Source organism: Numenius arquata, chromosome 11 (assembly GCF_964106895.1).
Source record: "Numenius arquata chromosome 11, bNumArq3.hap1.1, whole genome shotgun sequence".
Classification (NCBI taxonomy): Eukaryota; Metazoa; Chordata; class Aves; order Charadriiformes; family Scolopacidae; genus Numenius; species Numenius arquata.
Genome location: NC_133586.1, coordinates 8,605,340 through 8,631,876, shown reverse-complemented (window position 1 = coordinate 8,631,876; position 26,537 = coordinate 8,605,340). Strand labels below are relative to the sequence as shown.

General features: G+C 54.7%; 1 protein-coding gene across 6 annotated transcripts in view; it reads left to right on the top strand.

The window, feature by feature from the left end:
* Positions 1 to 11,513: 11,513 nt before the first annotated feature.
* Positions 11,514 to 26,537, top strand: part of NTRK3 (neurotrophic receptor tyrosine kinase 3) — a 216,316-nt gene continuing 201,292 nt past the window's right edge. For 5 of the 6 annotated variants that reach the window (XM_074156760.1, XM_074156758.1, XM_074156756.1 and 2 more), the window contains exon 1: positions 11,701 to 11,948. In XM_074156760.1, coding sequence (XP_074012861.1) covers positions 11,701 to 11,948 — 248 coding nt within the window. Of the gene's footprint in view, positions 11,546 to 11,700; positions 11,949 to 26,537 lie in introns of those variants that run through there. The other variant, XM_074156761.1, reaches the window with a different exon arrangement.

Below are 26,537 nucleotides of genomic sequence, written 5' to 3'. Positions count from 1 at the left end.
GGAAAAAAAAATTTCCACCAATAGAGAGAAATAAAAATGTTATTGCTTTGTGGTGGTGTGGGGAAGCTTTAAAGGGTGATAAGTGGGTGCCAGAAAGCCTCAGAGGCAAGGAAAGGACACTTTTCAGGCCAGCCTAGTGCTTTCACTCCTGGTTTGCAGGATCTGCCCCCGGCATTGCCTGTGCAGTGCAGTTTGGGTCACAGCTGACAGAGGGATCAGTGCCCTGAGAGGGACAGATTCTGGTCATGCAGCAGGCTGGCTGCTGTGCCCAAGGAGTCCCACTGCAACCCCACAGCTCTGAGTTTGCTGGGGTGCACCATGGGGTCTCCTCCACTGGCAGCAAAGACTCAACCTCTTCTAGAAGAGGTGTTGTACCAGTCCATGGAGTGGGTTGCTGACAGCGCGATCCTCCGGGCTTCCAGGGCACAGTGACCAAAGGAGGTTAAAAATGATCTGGTTGGCAAAAATACCCTGTAATTTCCTCTCTCTCTGATCACAAAGTGCCCCCTTAGGAGTGCCAGACAGCCCTGGGCAGCAGGCACAGATTTGGATTTACTTCTGTTGTTCAGACCAAACAGCTGCTAAGGGCGTCAGTTATACAGACATGATGATGTTGTCACTTTATGTATCATTTTTATTTCATTGCTCTCCAACGTTTGTAATACCCCGGAGCTCAGAAGCTTAAATAACAGCTCTCCCCATATTGATTTTATCCTTCGCCATTTGGCACTCGTTCATTCCTTTCCCTTTGAGTTCCTAATAACCAGGATTTTAACTGAGCAGAGTCCCTCTCCGTGCTTGGGCAGTGGCTGGGGCCAGCCGGAGACGGCAGGGAAGGGACGGGCGCAGGACAGTAGTTTTCTTGGGGTCCTCCAGAGATGGGCCTGGTGCACATATGATGCTGCAGTGCCTCTAGGACTGCTCCTTACTAAAAAAATAAAATTAGCACCAAGACAAATGTTCTCTCTCAGTTGCAGTAACTCCAAAGGAAGTGGTATTCAGGGTCAGGATGGCTCTCTCTGGTGGGCTTTTGGGGATGGAGCAAACAACCGGATGGTGCCGAGGGAATTATTTCATAACAAAATGTGTCTCTTCTTCCTAGTGCAAACTGCCTGTGAAGCGACCACATGCTCCTCACGTGTATCTGCTGTACGGAGGTGTGCTGGCTGCTCAGACAGGGGCTCCCATGTCTGGGACTTGGAATTTGGACCATACAATCCCTTGTTTTCCTCTGGCTTAGCACCACGTCCCTCTGGGTCCTGCAGCGAGGCTGCTCCACTTGGTACATCTTGGTGTGTTTTACCCCCTCTCTCTGCAGGTTTGGAGTGGTGGATCTGAGTCCAGAGCAGCCAGAGCTGCTGGACCTCCAACACAGCCTGCTACGACCTCTTCAGCAGATCTTCATGCCCACCAAAATCACAGCAACCCTTTGCATTGCAGGTGGGGAGAAAAATGGCACTGGAAGTGCCTGGGGGACCTCCAGGAGGACATGGGGAGAAGTGCTCCAAGAGGAATGAATGGGGATCGGCTGCTGGGGCCAGTGGAATGGTGTGGGCTTGCAGTAGGACCTGTGAGAGAAGGAACTCCCCTCTAGCCAGCACTAACAAGCAGTAGGAGGAAATATTTATCTTAACTTCGTTTGATGGCTCTGGCATATCATCGAGGGAGGCGAGGGAGTGAGGGGAGCCCTGTAGCATGATGAAGCAGCTGCTACTGCCTCTGCCTGCTCAGTGCAGCAGCGTCTGTACACACAGACAGGTCAGACTGGCATAGCGTGGTCTGGAGGCTCAGCTTGTCTGTCTTGGTTGTAGAAGCTCCGTTTGGATAATCTGCACGTGAGCAGCTGATGGAGATGGTTTCTGGCCCCACCTCTGTCTTGGTGAGAAGTGGAGGTCTTTCTCCAGATGCTCCTTGTTACAGCACAAGATAAAACCTGGTGTGATTTCAGCTAACTTTGGTCATTTCAGCTGTAGGGGCCATCTCAGATTTCAGCTGTGTGCAATGTTCTGTGTATTTGCAAAAATAAAGCGATCCTTTAATATTTAATCAGAGTCATTAGTCACTTTTATTTATTTTACTCAGCTGAACTGCATCACAAGTGTTTCACTGATAGCTCTTCATAGTGGAAGCTCTTTGCTGGATTAAAACTCTCCAATGCTTGAGATTTTGGCCCAACTCAGGCTCCCCTGGAAGCTCTGCAGCAGGTGGCTGAGCACCTCTGGCTAGCAGAAGTCTGTCTCCATCTCTCCCCAGGGCCCTCCCAGAGCATCCCCAGCTCCCCAGGAGGAGAAAGGCTGGCAGGGCTCTGGTTAACTCTGCTGCACTGTCAGCTCTTGATGCGTTTGGCTATCACAAACCACAGCCTTGCCTGGCAGGGGGAGCAGAAGCTGGGCCCGGGGAGGGGGGGAATGGGAAGATGGGCTCTGGGGACCCCATCCCGCTGAGAAGGTGGGTTGTGTTTCACATTAGCTGATGCTCCTGTGCGGTTTCCAGCACTAGCCCAAATGCAGAGGCTTGTGGCAAAGCCAGCTCGGATATGCAGCAGGCATAAATCACGTCAGCCAGATTTTTCTCTGTAAGGATGGGGAGAGCCTCTTTTCAGGCTGGTGGGGTGATAGAGGAAATTGCTCAGTGCTGAGAATTGCTCAGCAATGGGCTAAAAGATGTGGGGGACTTAACGCCTTTTAGTAGAACAAAGATTTATCTGCACTGTGAGATCTTGGGCTTCGGCTTTTATTATTTTACTTGGGCTTGGTATTAAAAGTGGCAGAGCAGGGATGACACGGGCACCAATGTGGAGAATGCTGTATATGGCACCGCTGCCCAGAGATCTTCAGCACTTGCGGGTGTCCTCCTCTGCCTTCCTACCCTGGTGGAGTCCCCCATACGAGCATGAGGACCTGGGAGCTTGACCCACTGGTGCCTGTCACCAACAAAAATTACCTGAGAGATCATTTCCCATTGTAGGATGCTCTCTTGGACTGTAGGTCTGGAGTTGGCTGGACAGGAGGTTGGCATCTTGAACTCTGGACAGGGGAGTACGAGGTTGGTAGGGCTGCTTTTGGGAAGGCAGTGGTCTTTAGTAAGGGACATAGCTGAAAAAAGAGCCAGGCAGAAGTAGGCAAGCAAAACTGCTGCATGTTCAAGCAGAAGAAAGCCTCCCAGCTGTTGTATGTGCAGACATCTACACACTTTGTTCACCTGATGGGGCAGATCTGAATGGAGCTATGATGCACAGTCTTGATTTGGTGATATTGAGTTGGTGTGTAAAGGCTGATGTTGAGATGAGCACTTCTTCACTCCAACGCCCAGCCCCTAGCCAGCGGCCACTAACCAACCCACCAGGAGCTAGAGCAGGCCCTGACCATTACTTTTGTTGGGAGGAGCAGAAAACCTTGTGGTGGGATTTCACCCAGCAGGTGTGGGGAGGGGTGGGGGACTGGGGCGTTGGTGATGTGCTCTCTCCACACAGCTCCACCATGATGGTCTCTCATGGCACATCTCCGCTTCCCAGCTCCAGCTTGTGGACTTTGCACCCATCACGCCTGCAGGCATGCTCAAGCATATCACCTCAGCCCCTGCAAGTGCCCACATCCCTCTTCTCCTTAGCCCCACAACGGTTATCCCAGCTGGCTGCTTCCCAGACACGTCCCTAATGCTGCAACTTTCCTGCCTGATAAATCTCACCCTCCTTCTCCTGATCCTCCATCTTCATCCCTAACCTACACCTCATCCTCCTGCAGCACCTTGGCCCTTTGCAGCAGCCCCCCACCTTTGCTCACCCCACACACTTTCCTTGGAAAGGCTAAAATAAGCTCTACCTGGAGTGTGTTCAAAGGCTAATGTACATCCTCCCTTAATTATTGATTTGTTTATTGCAGACACTTTGGCAGGACATTCTCCACAGCTCACACACCAGGCTCCTGCCTTCGGTTCCCCTTGCAGCTCACGGAGGCTGAGGGCAGTGTTAGAGGGGTGGACAACATCCCTCCACCCCCACCAGTGCAGCAATGTCCCCCAGGGTCTCCCAGGTTAACCCCCAGCCCTGTGGGAATGGTGAAGGGCTTTCCTGCAGAGCCAAAAACAGAGATCCCCTCTAAGCCCCCGCCTTGCTCCCCAGGTGTGCAGAGCTTGTGGTAGCTGTTTCCTATAGCAAGACCCCCTCCTGTAAGGTGGCATCAACTCCCAGCGTGTGACTAGGAAGTCTGGCACAAGGGATCAAAACACAATTATGCCATTGAGCCCCAGCTGCTGTCATCCCTGGGCGGGGAGAGATTAGATGCTGCGCATTAGTGGGATTGTTAACGACTCTGCAAAACCCATGTTGAGAAACAAGCGTGGCAGCGCCTGGAGAGGAGGGCTCAGAGGCACAGCCCTGCTACCGGGGCTGCTTTCAGCCTGTCACCTTATGCTCTGGGAACTCCAGCTTTCAGGCGGTGCTGGAGAGGTGTCAAAGTAGGAAAACACAGATGCCACCAGCCACCGAGAGAGAGCATCCTGCATTCGCTTGCTTTTCTCCAGAGTGGGGTGAGGTGGCTGGGTCAGAGAGTTTTGGGGTCCTGCTTTCTCAGCCCTAGGGCTCCAGGCTAAGCCAGGCTTTGTGGATTGTGGTCGCCTTGGGAGAGTGGAATGAGCTGTCTCACTTGCACCCATCATGGGATGGGGAGATGCCTTTAATAATTCAGGGTTTCATGATTTCCCTGATGGACCAGGAAACTATTTCAAGCAGCCGTTGACTCAACTCCTCCTCAGGATGAGGGATGTAGCAGAGATTTTTGAAATGGTGCTCTTTTGGGGCCGCAGCCATCTCCCCAGCCAGCTCTGGGGGCTGCAAGTCCCTCATCCCCCTGACACTTGGGAAGCACATTAGATGCACGTGATGCCGAGATGGGGCTGTACGTCCTTTCTACATTAGAGCCCCGACACCCTGCTGTAGATAATAGTAACTTCACCAGATTTATCTGGGAGAGCAGCACCCTACAAAAAGATTTTGGTAAATCATTTTACAAAGAGTTTGTTATATTAATTTCTTCCCTGCTTAACCCTGCACTGGCACCTCGCTGCAAAGTCAACAGAGCCCCCCAGGAAGGAAAATCAGCAAAAGATTTGGAGGCATAAACAGGTTGGGGAATTTTTTCTAAAGGAATTTAGTTTCCTCGCAAGGGTGGTGGGGGTTTGCGGAGCATGTTTCTGTGCACGTGTGCAGGGAAGAGCTCAGGGCAAGGAGGAATTGATTCTCCAGTGAGCTGTGATTCAACCTGGAGGCTTGGTAGGGTCCTGAGATGAGCGTTGTTACCTCTCTGATGAGGCGTGTGTCACGGCCACTATTCCTTTTGCACAATTTGCTCCCCAGCATCTCAGCAGCAGCCTGAGTCTCTGTGGACCACAGTGTGGTGCGGGAGAGATGCTGGCACTGGGGCAAGTGCCCAGCTGGAGGATGGGGACATGGATGGTGCACTGCAATGCAATAAAACAGGGCTTGGCATGGATGTAGCTCTTCCTTTTGTTCTTAAAAGCATGATTAAAAATAAGCTGAAAGTTTTGGGCTTTTTTTTTTTGAGGGGGGGTTGGTTCATTTTGATTATTTTTAACACCTAAAGCAATTTTTCTTGCACCATGGTCCTGCATTGTGGGATATTCCAGGCTCTCTCTGAACCTCTTGCAGTCCCACATGCTCACCTTGCACATTCAGAGAGTGGATTAGGAACACAGGGACAGGCTTGGTTTGAGGAAAACCACAGGGGAACATGATGGAGACCTCCTCTCCTTTGTCCTGGCGAAGGTTGTGTCCATGACTGCATGGTCACAGTGCTCACGTTGGGAATTTCCTGACTTATGCCCGCAACTGAGTGGCTCTGAGCACGTAAAACGCCCCGAGAGGCGTGCAGATGGCAGGGCATCAGAGGAACAATGCCGGGACTATAATTCCCGTTATCTGCCTGGAGCACGGCCGTCTGTAGTGTGTCCTGGGACTCCTTTGCAGCCCCCTCCCCAGCTCCTCTCCCAGCAGCTGCCCTCAGGCCCTGTTAGAGCTTCCCCACCAGGCACAGAATTGCTCCTCTTTCCGTGAGAGATGGACCAGCTCTGTGCAGAGCATCGCTGGCAGATCAAAGCACCGCCTTGATTTCTTGACTGCGGCTATAATCTGCTCTGCATTATTCTCCTTCCTATTCCTTGGGCTTTCCAAGACCTTTGTTTCAGTCTCTTTTTTTCTTTTTTTTTTTTTTTTTGACCATTGCAGATATCCTTCCTGGACCATCTTTTGGACATTACAGCCATGACCAGACCTTTTCCCTGGCTAGACACATTAATTCAGGAGCTGCCTAAGTGGGAGACCGGTTCAGGTTCTAGCGATGAATGCAAGCACAGCAATATTTGTTATCTTTGTGACAGGGCTGTTTCTTTAGACCTCACCTGAATATTTTTTTCCTGAAATTTTTGTTCCTGTTTATTTACCAAATGGTTCCTGGTTAGGTTCTTTTCCCTAAACTTTCCTAACAGCCTCAGAGAGTTTATGAATGGGACATTGGCTGGAGTGGCTTCATCCTGCCCTTGTCCCCACATGCCCACAGCATCAGGAAGGACAACACAAGGTTGGAATCTCCTATCACTGCCTGTCCTCCAGCCACCTCCCTCAGCTGAGACCTTCACCCTTCAACACATGGTTGTCTCTGCCCCAATGTGATCGCCCCATGTGCCTCCCCCTGCCCTTCTCCCTGCAGGTTCCTGGGGCCAGGCTGATCCATGTGCAGGATGCAACCTTCCTTGCTGCACTTGAGAAATGGATATCAGGTCAAAAGCCGTTTCCAAGCTCTTCCCAGAGTGGTGGGAATGAGGAGCTCTGCTTCAGGCAGCAACACTTTTGATGCCCATGTGCCTGCACAGGTCAGGCAAGGGGCAAACACCTCTTGGCTCTGCAGGGGCTGATGTTCGCCTCCTGCAACCCATGCCACTGATGGCATGGGGGATGCTGTGTGCCCCAAACCAGCCCTGACCCCCTTGACAAGAGCTGGCAGCACCACCCAGTCATCTACCCTGCAAGCTGGACCCTCTCCAAACTGACACTTCCAAAATTCCTGGGGGGTCTCTCTGCAAAGGGGGGCATGAAGCTGCAGCCAATTCCACTGCAAATTCCACTGCAGGGGATGAAACCCTTCTCCCTGCCTCTCTCTCCTGTCAGAGCTCGCACCCCACGCCGCTGCCCAGCATCACGGTGTGCTGCCAAACAGCAGCTCTGCCCCCCCCAGGGCTGGCTGTGTTTCAGAGGTGTGCAAAGTGGTCCTGCTGCAGGCAGATTCGCAGATCCTTCTGGACGAGAGGGGGGCTAGAAAAATGTCAGCTCATCATTTTCAGCGAGCGGCAAGTGCTGTTCTGGTAATAGGGAGCGGGGCGGTGCATGCCTCAGCGCGGGCCTGCTGGATCGATACGGAGATCAGAGGCAGGAGTGGACGTCGGAGCTTATGATGACTGAGCAGATATCGGACCACGGATCTCTTTCTGATCGTGTCCCGAAGGGCCGTGGTGTTTGCTGGCCCCAGGAGGCATGTGGTGTATTGGGGAGCCTTCACCTGGGAAGCAGGGCGGCAGGAGAAAAGATTGTCCCCAAGGGACGGCCAGCCCAAGAGCACGATGCTAAAGGCAACCATGTAGGTGGGAAGAGCAGAAGCGCAAACAAAACAGATGCTTCCACCTCTGTCCGTGGCCAGGGGCCCTCCAGGCACCTCCCAGCCCCACCCCTTCTTCTGGGCTGGGTATTTTGGTAGCAACCCATGTCCCCATGCAGAGGGCAGCTGGGATGAGACAGATGGGGACTTTTCTGAAGAGGAACTGGGGTCTAGTCTCATCCAAGTGCATCCCATGGAATTTCTGGAGGCCCTCAAAGGCCAGAGGGAATGCAGCCCCTGAGCCTCTGTGGGGCAGAGCTCTCACAGGAGGCACTGATTTCATCCTTCATGGAGATGCTTCTTGAAAGAGCAATTTGCCAGCATCCTTCAGAGCAATAACGGCAAGGCCTCTGCTCGAGATACCATCTCTGCACTCTGACAGCCCCATCACTCATGCCCTGTTCCTGCCTCCCTCTTCCACAGGGACAGGAGTGAGGGATGGAGGCAGGGATGGAAGCAAGGATGGTGTGCTCCCACCACTGACAGCTCCCAATTACTCCCATCCCCTTTTGGCTCTGGGTGTGCAAGAGGTAGTGCTGCCGTTGCTGAGCATCATCTTCCATCTGTCTGTGGACTGGTGAGGGGTGGTGGATTCAACTGGGGGAAGCAGGACCAGGCACTGCCCGGCTCTGGTGCTTGGGTGGAGGCTGGTGGCCTGTCTGCTCTCTGCGGCAGGGACTTTGCTGTTGCTGCAGTCTCTTCTGCCAGCAAACTCGCCAGTCCCCCCTGGCAGCCTGCAATGGGGAGGATGAACAGCCCCCCGTTTTCTTTCTTTTCCTGCCTACCTTCCGCCTGCCCTCCGGGCACCCAGCTGGATGCTCCCGCTCCTCCCATTCCCTTGCCTTGTCCAGCCACGTTTCCTGCGTGAGCGGCGGCTTTATCTATTAGTGGCAGAGGAAGCCGTGGCTTGGCACAAAACCTCCTCATCAGCTGCCGACGCGGGGCCCGCCTGGCACCGGGTGGCAGAACAGAGTGTGCGTGTTGTGGGTGAGGGTGGGTTCCTGTGTCCCCCCCCACCTGGGACAGCCGACCTGTGTCCTCCCCAGCTTTGTGTGGGTTAAACCTCGTCTTTGCAAGGAGAGTGCAAAGCACGTAACTGCCTCAGGTTGCAGAGGAGGACCCAAAAGCCTCTGGGTGGGTTTGTGCCTCATTAGCAGTTGTGCTCTGCTCCAGGACAGGGGTGGACCCCATACCTTGGGGGACAGAGGGACACTGGGCAGGCTGCCACCCAGGTGGGCAAGGAGGGTTCAGGGTGTTCATGCACGCAGCCAAGCAGTGCCACATTGGCACCTCCAGGAGACAGTGGCTTCCCCCAGGTCCCGACACTGATTTGCCCAGAGGAGAGCCTTGCCGTACTGTGGGACTGCAGTGGGTCCCCAAGGTGGGTGTGTGCCCCCTGAACATGTCCCCACCCTGTGACCGGTCCTGCAGTGACATGCCAGAGCAAGCTGATGGCCTCACACTGGTTTCACACATGATGGTGTGATTAATGTCAAGAGCCACGAGGAGGCTGTGACCCTGCACCAGCTCCAGTATAAAGGAAGCCCTGGCTTTGCGCTGGGCACTGGTTTTGTGGGTAGTGTGACATTCCTGCGCCGTGTGCTGCTGAGGGATGAATCCACGTGTTGGCTGGGCATTGTGGGGTGCCCGGTGTTCCCCAAGACCTGGGACACATGACATGGTGCCCTTTTTCAGTGTCTCCTCCAGTCCGGGCGCAGTGCTGAGCCATAGGAATGGCATGTCTCTAACATGGGTGGGGAAACTGAGGCAAGGAGCAGAAATTACCAGGGTGTTTCCCCCTCTGGTGCTTTTCCAGCTACAGTCTCTCTACATGAGAGATGCTTCTCATGGGGGTAGGGACCCACCAACCCCCTGTGCCCCTCTTTCTTGCAGTGCCAGGCACTTCGGTGACCTCTCTGCATCCAGGTGTTTCGCTTCAGTAATTTGCAAGCAGGTGGGGCTCAGCGAGAAACCAGTCATCCCACCTAGGTATTTGTTCACTAGATGAGTGCCCCTGCTTCCCCTAGGGAGCCCTGACAAAGCTGCCTGGCACCCCAGAAACCCCTGTGGGAGCAGGACTGATGTCCTGGTACGTGCAGCCCCTTGCACATCACTGCTGTTCCCAGGGCCCGCGATGCAGCTGTGAATTATCCGAGGGTGAGTCCTGCTTGTGCTCTACTGGGACAGGTTCCCCATGAGCGTGGATGTGGGCAGCCCCCTCCCCACTGAGGGGTATGGGTGCAAAAATTGCACTTGCAAATCCTCCCTGCAGCTTCTCTTTCTGCCCTCCCCACCCCCCCCCCCCTTTTTTTTTTTTTTTACTCCCTAATCCTGTTGCCCCTTCTGGACCAGGATGATCTGGGGTGCGTAGCAGAGCCAGGAGGTGTTGGTTCAGCCCATGCCTCTGTCTCTCCTCCCTATGCAAAGCCCTGTGCCTGGAAGATGCAAACCCTTGAAATATTTGGAGTCCTACACCTGTAATTCCTCCCTACACCCATGCTCCTGCCCGCAGCACCGTCCCTTTATCACTGTGTCTCTGTGCAGGGGAGCAGAGACATGAAACTATTGGGGGGGGGTGGGGGGGTGGTGGGGAGGGGAGGAAGGGGCATGCAGGAAAGCGCTGTAGAAAAGCAAAGCAAATTAAGCAGAGCTCTGATCTGCTTGGGTTTGTGCTTGCCAAAAATGCACCATGCATCTTAATTCGCTCTGCTGTTCAGCTCGCACTCACTGCTCTCCTGATGCCATTTCGGCGCTCTGAGCTCAGCCTTTTCAACACTTCAGTCTTCCTCTTTCAGGATTTTTTTTTTTTTGCATGTCTGATTGCAGAATCTGCTGCAGGAGGGAAGGGGGAAGCCAGGGGAGGGAGGACGGGAGCCCCGAGCCTGGGTGCTCCTGCCTGCGCTTCCCGGCAGCCGGCTGAGTCCCCGTTGCGTTTTGGAGGGGGGGTGGTGGTGTGTGTGTGTGTGTGTGTACGTGTGCGTGTGTCTTTTCTAGAAAGTCCTTCCTGGGTGCTCTCCAGTCGCTTTTTTCCCACCCAGCCGTCTGATCTGCTTCTCGCTAGGATCGTCTAAGAAAAAAAAAAAAAAAAAATTGCTGTAATCCACACTGGTTTTTAGTCTCTTCCAGTTCAGTTTAATCTTTCTTTCCTCTCCACCCCTCTATCCGGATTGCGGGGGGGGGGGGAGGGGGAGCGAAACCCACCCAACAACCAAGCGAAAGGCAGCATCGTCCTCCTCCAAGAGACGAAAAAGCCTGAGAAAGCAGGACCCGAGCCAGAGCCCCTCTGCTCACCCCCCCCCCCGCAAATTTAACCCCAGCTGCAACTTTTCCTCCGCTGGCGGGGCTGAGCTGGGGCTCCAGCAGTGCTGGGGTGGGTTTTTCCCCCTCCCTCCCCCCTCCCGTAGATTGCTTTTAGCGGAGAGGGAGGGGGGGTGGGGAATCCTTTTTATTGCAAAGCCCGGTTCGCTTCGCAAGCCTTCCTCCTCCTTCTTCTCCTCCTCCTCCGCTGCTTTTTGTGCCCGCCGCAGCAGGGCTGGCCAGGCCGGGGGAGGGAAGCGATGGGAAGGGGAGGTCGCCCCCTCCTCTCCCTCTGTGTGTTTTTTTTGCAGGTGTGTCAATTTTAATTCTGCCCAGTAGGTGGGACTTGGTGACTTTCGCACCGTTTTTGTTATTTATTTATTTATTTCCCCGGGCTGCCTCCCCAGCCTCCCGTTGCAATCCTCCGGAGCGGCTGGCGGGGAGCGGCGGGCGGCGGGCGGCCGGGCCAGCATGCATCCCCGCCCGCTGCCGCTGCCGCTACCGTAGCGGGAATTACAGCCTCTCCGAGCCAGCTGCCAGCATGATTTCATCTGCTGGAGGATTTTTGCATCTGATCGCTTGAGGTTTTGTTGTTTTTTGGGGGTTTTTGGTTTTTTTGCTTTTGCTTTTTTTTTTTTTTCCCTCCCTCTGTCTTTGTTTCCTTTCCCCTTTCCCCCCCTTCCCCTCCCTCCATCCCCCCTTTCCTCCTCCTCCTCTTTTTTAGAAGCAGCAATCGGAGATGGATGTCTCTCTTTGCCCTACCAAGTGCACTTTCTGGAGGGTATTTTTGCTCTGGAGCATTTGGGGAGACTATCTGCTTTCGGTGCTGGCTTGCCCTGCTAATTGTCTTTGCAGCAAGACAGACATCAATTGCAAGAAACCGGATGATGGGAACCTCTTCCCTCTCTTGGAAGGGCAGGATTCAGGCAGCAGCAATGGCAACACGAGCATCAATATCACGGACATCTCAAGGAACATCACTTCCATGTAAGTGGGGGTCTCTCCCGGCGCAGGGGGCGGGCTGGGCTGCCTGTGCAGGGCTCAGGTGCCCTCGGCATTGCTGCGCTGCCTGGCAGAGCTCAGCCCTGCTTCCCGGGCAGAGGACGCACGTCCAGCTTTCCTCCTTACCCCATCCAAAAAAAAAAAAAACCAAACCAAACCCCAACACCCCAGCAACAGTTTGGCCGAGGCTTAAGAGAAATAAAGTAAATGAGATTTGATTCCTTAGCAGGAGAGAGAGCAGCAGGCAAAGATGCTAAAGCTGCTGCTTCCTTTAACTGTTTGCTTCTGCATGGGGGGGGGGGGAGACGGACGGCAGGGGGGGCAACGCCACAGACACATACAGACCCATATATACCCAAATTGGGCAAGAAAAGCAAGTTCTGAGCTGCTTGTTCTTTTTCGAGACTTTGGATCCGATTAGAATGTCTTTTTTTTTTTTTTTTTTTTTTCCATCACCACAACAGAAAATGCTCCCTTCCCTGCCCTGGCTGAGTCTATCTGGGGATCTGTGGTTTCGCCTTTTTAAGGGGAGGGGAAAAAAAATAGGACAGTGAGATGTCCCTTAAGTAGCTTATTTAACTCGCATTGTTATAATTTTGCAACTTGCCGTGGTGCTGCGATAGGATTTGCCTGTTTTCGTCTCGGGGTGGTGGCGGTGGGGAGAAGCATCGGAGCAGGGAGATATTTTTAGTTTAGCACTTTGCGTTTGTTTGCATGCTTGTTTATCTGGAAAATCAACTTGAGGTTGTTATCCTTGTTTGGAGAGGCAGTTAGCAAAGCCCATGTTAATCTCATCAGCGTGGAGTCGAGAAAAGAATATATTTCCTTCTCCTGAATCCATCATGCTATGTGTGTGTGCGGGGAAAAAAAAAAAATCCTCATCTCTTCCAATCTCTGCTCTTTATTTTCCAGTACATTTTTGGGTGAGATGAACTCTGAGCCATTTCATTATTCTAATGCTAATTGAAATGTGAGCATTTAGGGAAACGTAGCCCCCAGAGCAAGTTGCCAGTGGGAGTTGAGCAGAGAAGAGGTGGAATCTTTTATTCTGGCAGTTAAATGCAGCAAGGTTTGAAATGAGTAATGGAGGGTTATTTATTTATTTTATTTTTTTCACCTCGATGGCACAGTTGCATGGAGGGAGAGGGGCTTTGCTGGGTCTCTTCCCGAGCCTGTTTTATTTGGTCACAGTGCGATTGCAGCAGAGCCATGGAGTAATTGCAGTGCCTCTTTTGCAGCTCTGCTTGTCACCTTTGCTGGGTAAAGATGATGGGAGCCCCTTTCCCTGCTTGCTTACAGGTTCATGCGATGCCCAAGCAGATTTTCAGCACGTACCACTGACCCTGACCCCCCCCAGCTCTGCCTTCACCTTGCCAACAAACCTCTGCAAACCCAGCAGGAATGGGGAAAGTAAAGGGGGGAAACTAATACAATGCTCCCCTTCTAATTGCCCCATATTTATTTCTGCTTTGCGGTGCTGGAGTGTTTTCTCTGCGATGCCGGAGGGACGTGAGTGATGCTGGGGAAGTCAGAGAAACTCGTGTTTTTTTCCTGTGCTTGCTGTTTGTTGTGGTTTGGTTTTAACCCTTTGAGAGGCGGGGAGCAGCAGGGAAGGCTGCGAAGGGTTTGGAAGCCGCCAGCGTAAGCAGAGTGTGCGTTGTCAGATGCACACATGCATCTGAACTGCTGTGAGAGGTAGTATTACGTGAGTCCTTTGTGCCCAGAATATGTCTTTACTGCTTTGAAATTGAAAAATGCTGATAAGCAGTCCTTAACAAGGTGGTGGTGGGGGGAAGATTCAACTCCAGAAACAGAGATGCTGGGTATGTTTTTTGGAGAGGAGCTTCTCTTAAGTTGGGGAAGGAGGAGAAGGTGCCAGTTTTTTGCTGGATGTTGTATGCGGCTCTGCTCCACACTGAGCAAAGCGCGTTCCCTCGCCCCCTGCATCGCTCCCAGCCCCACACCTCCCTCCATGGGCTTGGGGGCCAAGGTGCAGGACTGGGGTGAACCCCAAAATGCTGTGAGCGGCTGAGACTGAATATGAGTGGAAACTTTCCCCAGGGGTCTGTGCTTCCCGGGGAAGTGGCAGTGGTTTATAGAGGATGCTTATGAGAGCAGAGGGATGTTTTGGGTGGTGGGGCTGCTTCCTGGCAAAGGAATCACTGCTGAGAGCCAGGGATGAACCTGTGTTGGTGCTCTTGCATGGAAGACATTGGGTCCTGCTCCCTCCTGGCTCGATCTCAGGCCTCTCCTTGCCAGCCCCTCCATCTTGGGTGCTGGGGCAAGGGGTGCGTCGAAGCCCAGCCTGGTCATCGCTGAATCACTCCTGGCATGCGGGTCTGATTCAGCTGGGCACCGAACAGCACTTCCCCCTGCCTGCCATGCTCAGCAGGGGCTTGGCTTCTTTAGGCAGTGAGTTTGTGGCAGCCTCGTATGTGGACACAAAGGCACCTTTGCCCACTGGACTAGGAGGTGAATAGGGGAGGCTTAACCCTGTCCCCAGGGCCAGGGGATGTGACGCTCCAGGTGGGTCCTCCCTGCAGACCCTGGGGGAGGTGGTGGTCTCTCCTCCATCCTCCTGCTGGTGAAAAGGTGATTGGATATGGAGTGGTGAAACCACCCTGGGCCCAAGCAGGGCCTTATTCATGTTGGAAAGACAAGCTCAGTTTGGCAATCTGAGCTTGGGTTGTGCTGACGGAAGGCTGCCGGGACCCATTTGGAGAGCTGGAGAAAGATAGATATGTGAGCTGGCTTGGTGTCCATCTTACCCCACTCCGAGCCAGGGCAAAGGCTCCTCTATGTCACCTCAGCCTGGCAGGTCCCCCCAGCATTGGGGGCCAAGCCATCAGGAGCTTGGGGTTATCTCACACCTCAGTGGCTGAAGAGATTCCACCCCCCTTCCCCCCCCCACCAAGGCACAGGCAAGAGAAGCACCATAGGAGACGCCCAGCCTGTACACTGCCCATGGAGGCTGGCAGGGTAGGCTAGCCCTGTGGTACCCCATCATCAAGCCTCCCATTGCACCCCTCAAATGAATGGCCTTTGCTCCATTTGCCACTGGTTCTGATTTCCCATCCATCCTCTCTCTTTTCACGGAGAGCAGAGCAGTGGCAGTCAGGGCTGGGTGGCTCCTACCCCAGCTGGACTGGTGGATGGTGGCACGCAACCTTCGTGCAAATCCAGGTGGTGCCAGGTTAATGGTGAAACAGCAAAAGGGCAGGAGGCTCTTGCCCTGAGATGGAGGAGGAGGTTGGGTTGGCTGCTGTCCCTCTGTCCTTTCCCAGCCTGCCCAGAAATGTGTCCAATTTCAGATCGCATCCCTGGGGATGTGGCTCTGCACACAGAGATCCCTGCAAGAGCTGCCAAGGGTCCTGTCTAGCTGAGGGGCCAGCTTGGACCCTGTCTGAGATGGCTCCAGTTTGGAGTTATGCTACTGGACTTCCCCCTTTCCGATTTGGGAAGAGGATGACCATGGGGCTGGGGTATGTTCATGCCATCACTTTTCCTTGTGCAGCTGGATGGCCTTTGCTGTGTCCCCAGCCAGGTGTGACTTGCGGGGATGCTCAAGTTTCCCCTAACCTGGCCTCACCCCTGCAGCATTGGGCTCCATCCATTGCAAGATCTCCCTAAAAAGACCAGATGCACATGGAGAACTTCAATCCTGGGGCACCAAATCCCTTCTTCCCTGAGCAGCTGGGGTGTTTGCCATGTTGGGTCCCCATCCATGGCACCACAGGGGTCTGTCTGGCATGTGGGGTGGCCGGGTTTGCCTGTGCTGCCGTGTGTCGGGGTGACGACGGGCACTGCGTGCATGGGGTGGGCCAGGGAGTTACCCTTCTGGCAGCGTGGGCAGCGCCTGCGTGCGCCGGCACGGCGCGTGGGGAAGGACGGACGGAGGAGTTTGCCATCTGGGCCTCCCTACTTTTCAGCTGTTGCTATGGCACTGCAGAGATGCTGCCAGGCAGGCGGCAGTGGCCTGCGTTTGTCACCCCTGGGCTCCCTCGAGGTAGAGAGATGTCCCTGGTATTTAAAGCCTTACTCCCTTACTCAACCTCACCAGGGGAGAATGAGGTTTCTTATGATAAAATACCCCAAAGGGTGGGTTTTCAGGGTTTATTTTTGCAGCATGTAGCTGCCTTCATTCAGGTGAGATGAATTCAGAGCAACTCAAGATGAGGTGGGTCATCATGGAGTGCCACGGGACGCAGGATTTTGAGGTCTCACAGGGCCAAGGGGAAGCATCTTTCCCTCCCATGGACAAGAAGAGCCCCATCCTTTCCTGCTGGGCTGTCCCACCAGCCCACGGCAGCATCCGCTCCATCCCGTGGGCCTGGCTGGGGGTGGAAGAACCACGTCAGAGCCGGGCGCCGTGGGGGGCGAGCGGCAGCGCAGCCCCCACTTGCTGCGCGGGAGCTGGGAGCACGTGGCATGGGGGAGAGTGAGGGGGTGCACGGAGCAGCAGCACCCCTTCACTGCCAGTGCCAGGAGAGGCAAGACACTGGTGATGCCCATGTGCGTCAGCATCCAGGAAGGAGGGAAGAAAGAAAGGGCAAATATCTTCCTGGAAGGGATGGAGGGAGCAGAACTTGTTTTGGTGGCCCAAACAGCCAGGAAAAGGGGCTCCTGCGGTGCTCAAGTTGGTGCTTGCTTTGCTTCAGACAATAGGGCACAAACTTTTCTCCCCTCCGTGAATCAGCCACAGCATGCCCGGAGCTGCTGCTCTCCAGAGACGAACAGCTCTGCATTCCCAAAGCCTCCCACCGTGCCATTCCTCCCATCTCCTGGTCCCAGAGGCTTTGACTGCTGCAGAGACCACTCAAAAGGTCCCTAATTTAATCCAGCTTTGTTTAGCAGGGCTCTTATTTATGCAGTGGCTGTCCCTAAGGATGTTAGGATGGGGGCGGTGGGTGCAGCATGAGACAGGACAGAAGAGGGTGTGGAGTTGTTCGGGACAAGGAGATGCGCTGAGATATGGTCTTGAAGCTCTTAGAGGTGCCTTAAGCTAGAAGCACTCTGGTCCTGACTGTCCCCGTATCATACCCCTTGCATCAGGGGATCAGATCCATGGTGAGTGCTGCCTGGTGCCCCAGAGGAGCTAAACTTGCACTTGGGGCACCCAGGGCTGGGTGCATCCTCTGGGCTGGCTACTGGCTCCTTGCCCTACTCTTATGACCTTTCTATCCACTTGCTGACCAGTCCTGGAGGGAAGCACTTTCCTGGCGCGAGTGAAGTCTGGGGCCTCCAGTTCTTTTGCAGCCCTCCAGATGATGTGTGGGGGCAGAGCAGAAGGATCTGGGGTAGATGCATTATAAAAGGTGGGTTTTGGAGGACCTGGCGTCAGGGGGCTGTCAGGGCCAGGTCTCAGCTCTGATTTCCCAGCGATGGCTGAGCTAACACTGAGCAGAGGACATCAAGCACCCGAGGGTTACAGCCCTGGTTTGTCTGGGACACTGGATTCCTGCTGGGTTGGGTCACCTGCCTTTTCATGCCAGAGTCTGCTGGTGCCTCTGCCCCTCTGGTGCCTGATCCCACTGGGGTCCCCAGGAGTTCCCCAGCCATGTCTGCATTGCCTGGCTCTGCTGATGGCCAGATATTAATATACCAAGTATTTCTCCAGGGTATTTATACCAGATATAAATACCAGGTATTCCTCTGGGGAGGAGACAATTTTGGTGCCAGTCAGGACTTCCCAGGGTTTTTCTGAGCTGAACAGGGCCTGGGCTGCTGCCTGGACATGAGGAGCTGGTGACTTGGATCATTTCAGGGTGCATGGGATGTCTCCCCAGCCCCCATCTCCTGTTGGGTTTGGGGAGGTCTAGGTCAGCTCTGCCTGCTGGCTTGTCTCCCTGGGCTTGAAGAGGAGAGATGGCGATGCTTCAGGTCTAGGACAGGTGTTTCATGGAGAGGACAAGCAGAGATGGAGGGGAAGAGACTGAGGAAGTACCTGCCTTGCTGCCCTTGGAGGCTCGGAGGTCTATTGCCTCTGGCTAGGGACTTGTGTAGAGCTCAGGGAAAGCTGTCCGAGACTGCTCTACCCCATCAGCTCACCCTTGTGGGGATAACATCTTCATGAGGCTGCTTGTGGTCTCCCAAAGGCCTGTGACCACCCAGCAATGCTGGTGTCTTTCTGTGAACCCCCAAACAGGTGCTGGGATGTCCCACAGGATCACCCTTGGGTAGCCCTGCAGGTCATGCTTAGTGATGCTGCCCAGTGCTACCCTGGCACACCGGCTTGTCCTGATCAATGCAGTGTCATGCTAAGCATTGCCCATGAGTTTATGGTTGGATTTGGTGCATCCCATTCAAGGGGGGCCACGGTCAAGCGGGGAGTGAACCAACCCCTGAGCCTGCCAGGCTTGCAAAAGCGAGTATTAATAATGTTTGTTACTCGGTGTATTATTTACCAGGCACTGTGCAACAGCAGTAATTTTGAGCTTGGGGTTTTGGCAGGTTGTGTAGGTGCTTTCGAAGTAGGTGTGTTTGCTAGCAGTATGGGAGCTCTGGTCTCCCCCAAATTCTTTCGTTCTTCCCTCTGCACCAAGGGCTGCACAGCAAACCCCCTGCCCAGATGGTGCTGCGGGGTGAGCCTCTTGTTCAGAGGCTGCAGTTTGCGTATGGAGGTTGGATACTGCAGGCGCTTTGTGCCCCACATGAAGACATGGGGAGCAGCAGCCCCGGTTGCCCCACACAATGCTCCAGGGTCCCTCAGGGCAAAGCATAGGGCACCAGGACCATGGCTGCACTGGGCTAGTCCCAATGTTCATCTCCCATCTCATGAAGCTTCTCCGGACAGAGGTTGCTTGTGCATGAGCAGCTCCGTGGACGTGCCATAACCCCCAGCCTCTGCCCTGTGCCCCTCTGGGGCAGCCGGAGCCCGGCTCAGCCCCGGGCACCTTCTGCCTGGCTCAGCCCCGGTTCATCCTCTCTTTTCCCCGCGTTTGAGGGTGGCTGTGCCGCTAGAGGGCAAGCGGCAGCGTGAGACAGCCTGGCTGCGGGCTGCGCGGGCGAGTACGGGGACGGAGCCATAAGCCGGGCCCGGCCGGGGGCAGCGCGGGGTGCGGGAGCGGCCGCGGGCTGCTGGGACGGAGGGGTCAAGTCGCCGCCTGCTTGCTGTCACGCTGGTGGATGAGTGCGGGAGAGGAGGCATCCGTGCTGCCGTACCCCTCTTGGGCTCCCACCTGCTCCCCAGCTGGGCACAGTGGTCCCCAGGTGGGCACCCTGCAACGTCACACGGTCCCCTGGGATCTGGCTGGGTGCTGGGTCACGGCTTTCCCCTTCGTGCTGCTGCGGGAGGATGCAGTCGATGCTCCCTCCTGTACTGATAGCTCTTCCAACGGTGCCGCAAGTGATACAGCCCCAGCCCATCTGGGAATTGAGGTGATTTGCAACTGTTTGGAAGGTGTTGACCCAACCGGAACGGCTGCTGTGGGGAGGTGTTTCTGAGCTGTTTGGGGTGCTGGGAAGAGGTGCCTGATCAGGGTGGCGCACTGCCGTTTGCGACCAACTTCTGGCCGTGTGTGATCTACAAGGAAGCCCCCGATAGCTTTGCCCATTTTACTGATGGGGAAACTGAGGCACGGACCAGCAGTGCAACTGGCCTGCAAACAGCAGGGTGGGGATGGAGACCCTTCAGTCCAGCGCTGAGCAGGGTTTAAGGAGAGGCCGAGAGGCCCTCCCTACGGAGGGGGGATAAACAAGGCTGTTATATCCATTGTGTTGTATTCAACATCCATGGGAAGTGTCCCCAGAGAAATTCTGGATGTAGACGCAAGAGGGCACAGGCTGAAAGCTGTCTCTGGATGCCTCCAGGGTGCCTTCAATGCTCTTTGCTTCTTTGATTGACCCTTTGCTTGCAGGGATTGGATAGAGGTTGGAGGACTAAAGAGGCCACGTGCCCTTCCCTGAGGGGGAAGGGCTGAGAAGAGCCTGGTGTGAGATGGGGAAAGTGCTGATGGTGGTAGGAAGCCAGTTTTGACCCTGCAGTATCCTCCATGTGCAGGTCCTGAGGGATATCTCATTCTCCCTGGCAGCTGGGCCCAAGATGGGCTAGTTATTTCCCCGCTGGCTATTGCCATGCACTGACAGCATAGTGGAAGGGCTGTGACACCCAGTGGTCCCGCAACACAACCGCAAATGGGTCCCTAGCATCATGTCAGGGGTGAAGTTTGGGTGGGATGTGTGTTGGGGTGTGAGTGATGGACATGGGTTAGAGCTGTGATATTGGTCAGGGCCTGGGCTTCACTTCATTTGAAGAAAAGGAGACTAAAATCTCTCTGGATTCCCCTTGGAAGGCTGCACTGGAGTCAGTCCCCAGATCTGGCACTACCAGGGCTCCTCCACAAGCCATTCTGCATGTGCCCTTGTGCATCTCCATCATCTATGTACCACTCTGTTTCCAGACCTCACGGGGATGGGGGTCCTGCCCTGTCCCCCTCTGTGTGAGACCTAGCCCCTGCTTGCCTGGAAGAGTAGCACAAGGAAAATATGTGCTGTATTTTTAGCTTGTTTTCATGTGATGTAGCAGCCGAAGAGCCAAAGGAGAAGCCAGAACCATGTGTGCAGCCAGCTTTCCTCCAGCTGCCACCCAATGCTCTGGTGTAGGAGATAATGGAGCCTGTTAGTGACCGTCGCCATCCTGGACCCCCCTCCAGCATGTGCCATCACCCCCACCTTCCCCTTCTCCCAGCTTTGGTCTGTCTAAATGGAAAGGAAAACTTTTTTATTTTTAATTAAAAAAAAAAAAAAAAGTCCCAGCAGTGGAGCAGAGAGGCCGGGAAGGATTCTCAAGGGAGTGTGATGGTGAGATAGCACAGATGGGTGGCTTGGGGTGCTTCTCCTTGACCTCGGTGCTCATGGCAGTAACAACTAAATGGCTTTGGGATCCCAGGGATCCAGGGAAGGTGAGATCTCTCAGCAGAGAGATGCTGAGATCAGGTGCCGTCCCTCACGCAGCCCCTTCCCTGCAGCCCTCCTACAGCTCTGTGCTGGGCTCGGTTGTTCTGGGGAGGGCACAGGACACCGGTGCCTTTGCTGGCTGCCCCACGCAATCCCTGGGGGCACTGAGAAGCGGGTAGCAGCGGATGTGAGCATGGTGAAATCCCCATCCTCCTGGGTTGTGCAAGTCTGTCTCTTAACTAGCTCTCCCCAGGCAGTTCCCACTAGGAAATATTAATGTGGAAATGCTCAAACAGATGCTGGGAATCTGAGTGCTGCTGAGGACCCTGCATGCTCAGGGTTTTGCCAGGATAAATTAGGAACGTGAGGGCTCAGCTGAGCCGCAGCGATGCCAGGCTCTAACTCCGGACCCTGCCAGGACATGAAGCCACATGGGGGAGAGCCCGGGTGCCTCCAGCTGCTGACCTTCCTTCTGCTCCTGGAGCAGCTCTGGCCTCATCCCCCATCCCATGCTCTCCATGGAAATGCTGTGCAGTGACCTGGGCTGGGAACGAGGAGCCCTGGCTTTCTGGTCTGTGATCCAGCTGTGCAAATGCTCCCTTGGGCTGCCTGCCCTTGTCCTAGACCACAGCTGCCCTGCCTGCTTCTAACCCCAGATAGGCAAGACCAGCTTGGGCATCCCTCATGTCCATCCCGGTACAGATGGGATTGCCTCTGGGGAGCTCTGTGACTTGTGTGGCTGGAAAGATCTCTCTTGTCCCCCAAACCTCTTACCTCCAGGATGTGGCTGAGTGCTCCTGGAGCAGTGATATGAGTCCAGGTTTTGGCTGTCCCCCTGCCTTGCCTGTGCTCTCCTAGCCAAAATATATCCCAGGAAAAATGAGCTGAAACCCATCGAGTCACTTGGTGGCTGCCTCTGAGCAGCCTGGGGAGCAAGCAAAGTTCAGTGGGACACAGGGTCAAGGATGCTGTGTATTCCTGGCTCCCCAGCCTGCGGAGAGCATCCTTGTCCTCCTGGGGCTCTCCTTATGCCAGCTCAGAGAAGCTGAGTGTTACTGGGGACCATCTCCTAGCTTGAGCCTCACATGGGCTCTTACATATCTGTACTGCCAGTCTGTCCCAGGCTCTGCAGAATAGCAATGAGCTGGGTCAGTGTCAGGGCAGCAGCCTGCTGCACCCTTGGCAAGCGCTGTGTCCCACTTCAGGTTGGGGCAGATACTGGACGGTGTCCTCGGGAGCATCAGAGCAAAACCCGAGCTCGGGGAGTGCATTCAGGGCTCTGATGTGGCGCAGGGATTCTGGCTGGGCAGGGAGGGAGTCAGTCTGCACAGGGAGCTCTGTGGGGCCTGGCACCCAAGGGGTTAAGGACAAGGTGCAGGGTGCAGCTGGAGTGGATTTGGGAGGAGCAGAGCCTAATGAGGCTGAAGAGGTATCAGGTGGGAGAGCTGAGGTGTGGGCACTGAGGGATGTTAGGGTTTGTGGGTGAGGAAGGCAGGCAACTGCAGTATTCCTTGCAAGATGCTGCGGCAGTGGTTTTGGGAAGAGGAGCTGAAGCTGGGATGCTCTCAGGTAGGAAGCTGTGGGGGGTGCCTGCCTTGGCTCTGGGCAGGGGGGCAGCCGGGGGGCGGGGGGGGAGTCTGTGCCTGTAGCTGGTCCCCAGAGCAGCCCTGGCTGTGTGCTTGGTGTTGGGCTGTGGTGATGTGTGTTGATGCCTGTTTTTGTGTCCCCCCCAGTACTTTGTGGGTTGGTACTCTGGCCCTTGGGAGCATGAGCTCTTGGCTCCTTGGTTTTAGCTGAGATCCCATCTTGGGGCCAAGAGGCACCACTTTGGGAAATCCTGCCTGAAAATCCTCTCTCTGTCTTGCCCTGCCTGTGTTCTCCTCTGGGTCTTAATGGCCAAAGTCCCCAACGTCCCCAGCCTGAACTGTGCCTGGTGTTTCTTCATGTTGCTCTTCCTTCCAGGAGGATTGGTGATGGGATACTCAGGGTTTGCCCCAGGCTTGTCCCCAGCCCTGGGCAGACTGCCCAGCACCCAGTGTGCTCCAGGCTGCCCTGGTCCCGAGGGAAGGATCCCTGCCTTCCAAAAGGCACGGGTAGCATAGATTTATTTATTCAGAGACTTAATTAGCATCTTTAAATATTAAATAGTAAACAAACTGCGTCTAGCGGGATCAACATTTACAAACAGGGATTTAATTTTTTTCTCTCCCTCTCTGGGACATGCACTTGTCTTTTAAGTGTTTGGGGAGGAGCGGCAACATGGGGGCTCTGATGGGTGAGGGAGGGAACCACAGCACTGTTGGAGAAGGAGAAGACAGGGGTGAAGGGGCATAAACAGGCAGCAGGACTGGGAAAAAGAAGGCAGAGGAGCAGGGATGTGTGCTCAGAGCATGGGTGTTGGGGAATTGTAGAGCCAGATGCTGGATTTAGGTAACTCTCTGCAGGATGTTACATCCCCCTCCTGCCCAGGCAGGTGGAAGGGGACAGGCAGGAGATGGAGGTTCCTACCATGGCACAGCTAATTGCAATCAAAAGGTGGTGGTCCCTGCAAGGGGAGGTGGTTTGCAACTGATCTGCATCCTATTATCTCTGCAAATGGAGGCCTGCCTTGTAGAGGATTACACTGGGGGTTATTTATTGGCAAAGCACTGTACAGTTTTAATTTTTCCTTTTTGCTTATTCAGGCTTTAGCTCCAGAGGAAAATAGCCTGGGGTGGCTTTGAAATGGATTCTCTCTGCCCCATTAACTTATTCAGTGAGTTTAATGGGCCTTTTTTTCTCTGAGCCTTGAAGCCATCATTAAAAGGCAGAGATTTATAAAAGCAAAGATACTCCTGAGCTTTAGTCAAACTTTGGGATAGAGGGGTGGGGGCAATGGTGTTGCTGCTGCCTGTGGTTTGGGTAAAGATGTATGGGTTTTTGTTCAGGGATGTTGTGAGGGTTGGATGATGCTATCATGCCTCTCCGGAAGTTTTACGTGAAGAGAGCCGGTTGCTTGGGATGCTGCCCTGGTGTTGCTGTGTGCCTGTGTTTCTCTGCTGCAGAGATGGCCCTGAGGAGGTGTGAGATCAGCCGGGTTGTGCTGGGAGCAAGCCCTCTCCTGTGAGCGATGGAACCTTATCTGGGCTCTTAAGTGTTGGGATATTGCTCAGTGAGACTCGTAACACATGTGCGCTGCAAAGCTGCTGTCTCTCCAGGCTGAGAGAGAGAAACTTCTCTTGCCTTGTGCAGGCTGCTCACAACTTTATTTTCATCGTGTCTATGCCATGGGCTGGGCACGGCTCGATGCTTTTGTGGGTGTTTGTGGTCAATGCTTGGAGCCCTTCACCTCCTTCCCTCTGCTAGTGGCACCTGGTCCTATTGCACCCCTGTGCTGAGCAACCCAATGTTGTGACAAATTGGGTGTCTCCTGCAGGGATTGCACTTGTTAAAGATGTGGTCTCCAGGTAACAGGTACACAATGCGGTATCTGGGGAGGGTCTGGAGAATGAGGCTGAGGTAAAATGTCTGTGAATTCCCTTTTGGGCTCTTCTAGGACCAACCTCTCCACCTTTTGTGTTGCAAACCAGACCTGGTGTCTTTTGGGGGAGTAAATGTAGAGGCAGGTAAGACATGGGTTGGCATGTCATCTAGGGGTGCCTGTCACACCTTCCTGAGTGCCCTGCACAGCGTGGTGTGTGCCAGTGGGAGGATGTTGCAATGTGGTGAAGTGGCAACCAGAGCCTTAGTGCTGGGACAACTTTTCCTATATGTTTCTTTACTTCTTTTACTCCATGTGCAACCCCTGAGGTTAAACCCTGGCAGCGTGAGCAAGGTCAGGCATCACCTCTATGTCTCCATGCCCAGCCTGGCATTTGCCAGCTCAGGGATGCTGCTAGTCTGAGCCTGGGCTGGGAGGTTTGTGACGGCTGGGGACCCAAACCTGCTGCCACCCCTGGCATTTGCATCCTGTGCTCAAGATGTGCATCCCTGGCTAGCCCTGCAGCAGTTCAGAGTGGGATGAAGATATGGTGGGGTGGGAGAGGGGAAGGACCTGCTTGCTCAAACCAAAGTGCTCAGGGTTGCACGTGTGGGGCTGACCCCACACCCTGGCTCCTGCTGGGTGCCAGAAGCAGCTGGAAATGGGACAGGAGACTGGGCGATGTGACTCATGTGTGTCTGCTGGTGGCCCTGGAGCTGGCTTGCCTGCCCTACTGCGGGATGGAGGGACAGCAGACCGTGACCCCTGCCTGTCGCCAGCCTGCCAGCCCCATCCCAGCGGCGGCGAGGAACCTTGGCAGCAGGAGAAACACTGCCTCACTGCCAGCAGATGGGCTGGATCAGACCCTGGCAGGGAGGGGCTGGGGGGCTTGCCAGGAGGAAGGGCCTCCAGCCTGAGGAGGAGAAGTCCGAGGATTTGCTATTTGTAGCCTCCCTGAAGGGACTGACCACTAAGCCTGGCCTTGGAGTTCTGCCTCAGGGTGGTGGCAGGACAGGGATGCACTGAAATGACCCTGAGGGTGCTGTGGCCAAGCAGAAGCCAGCTGCAGCCACTCTGGGACAGGGATGGTCCTGATGCTGGCCTGTCTCTGACCTCCAGAGCAAGGGGGCGGGTTGTTGCAAATCCATCTGCTCCTGTGCCCCTCCCTGGGTCACAGCGGTCAGGGGAAGGAGATGCTCATTTCCTAATAAACACCCATAAAAAGTACTTCTCCCTGGCCCCTGTAAATCCTTGCCGCCTCTGTGCTACCTGCTGTGTAAATTGCTGCTGACCCCATAAATCACCCTCTGCTTCGCTCCACCTCCCTGGGAACTGGCCCTTCCCTCTAAATCCTCTGTCCCCATCAGTTTTCTGCTGCCAGCCCCCTTGCTCTGTCTGCGCTGTAAATCCTGAGCCCCAGTGAGGCTGGGGGGGATGTAAGGAGGGAGGATGCAGTGATGGGTGATGGAGGGCAGCTGCCCCAGGGTGGGTTAATCCCTCCCGACAGCTCCCCTGGGACTCGCTTGCCAGCAAGAGCTGGTGGAGGACATTCTGCCCGGCTGCCTGTGGGGAAGGTCATCCTTGTGCTGGAAGGAGGCCGGGGCTGGGCTGTCATCTTCAGCCCCTGGGCTGCAGCTAGCTGGGTGCATCCCAGCCCTCGGGAGCGCTCCTGGAGAGGGCTTCTCCCCTAGGACACATTTCTGAGATGTAAAAATAGCAACAGCAGAGAAAATCTCCGTTTATCCCTTGAATGCTTGGGGTCATGCCATAGCCTAGCTTCTCTGTGTCCCTCTCCGAGCTGCCTTCAGTGAGTGCTGAAGGAGCTGTGGCAGCAGAGGTCCCTTGTGGTAATGGAGAACCATCACCTGAGCTTCTGTTGGATGCTGGTGCCCTGTTTCTGAGCCCTGAGCTGCTGGGATGACCGTGCTGTGTTTTTCCCTGTATAACAATGCTAGGACAGCATGTAGGAGCTGAGGCAAGGGGTCTGGAAGAGATCTGACCTGAGGGAGGGGTAGGAAGCCAAGCTTGGATGCATCAGCTTAGTTGCCATGAGCTGTGTTGTCTGTGCAAAATACTGAGCCTCGCTGTGTCCACAGACTGAGTGAGCAGAAACTGATTATGCTCAGACAGAGCTGCTTTTTTCCTCTTAGTGAGCAGGAGTGAGCATTACCCTGAAATCCAGGAGCATCTCTGCCCCACTCCCATGAAGGTCAGTGGAG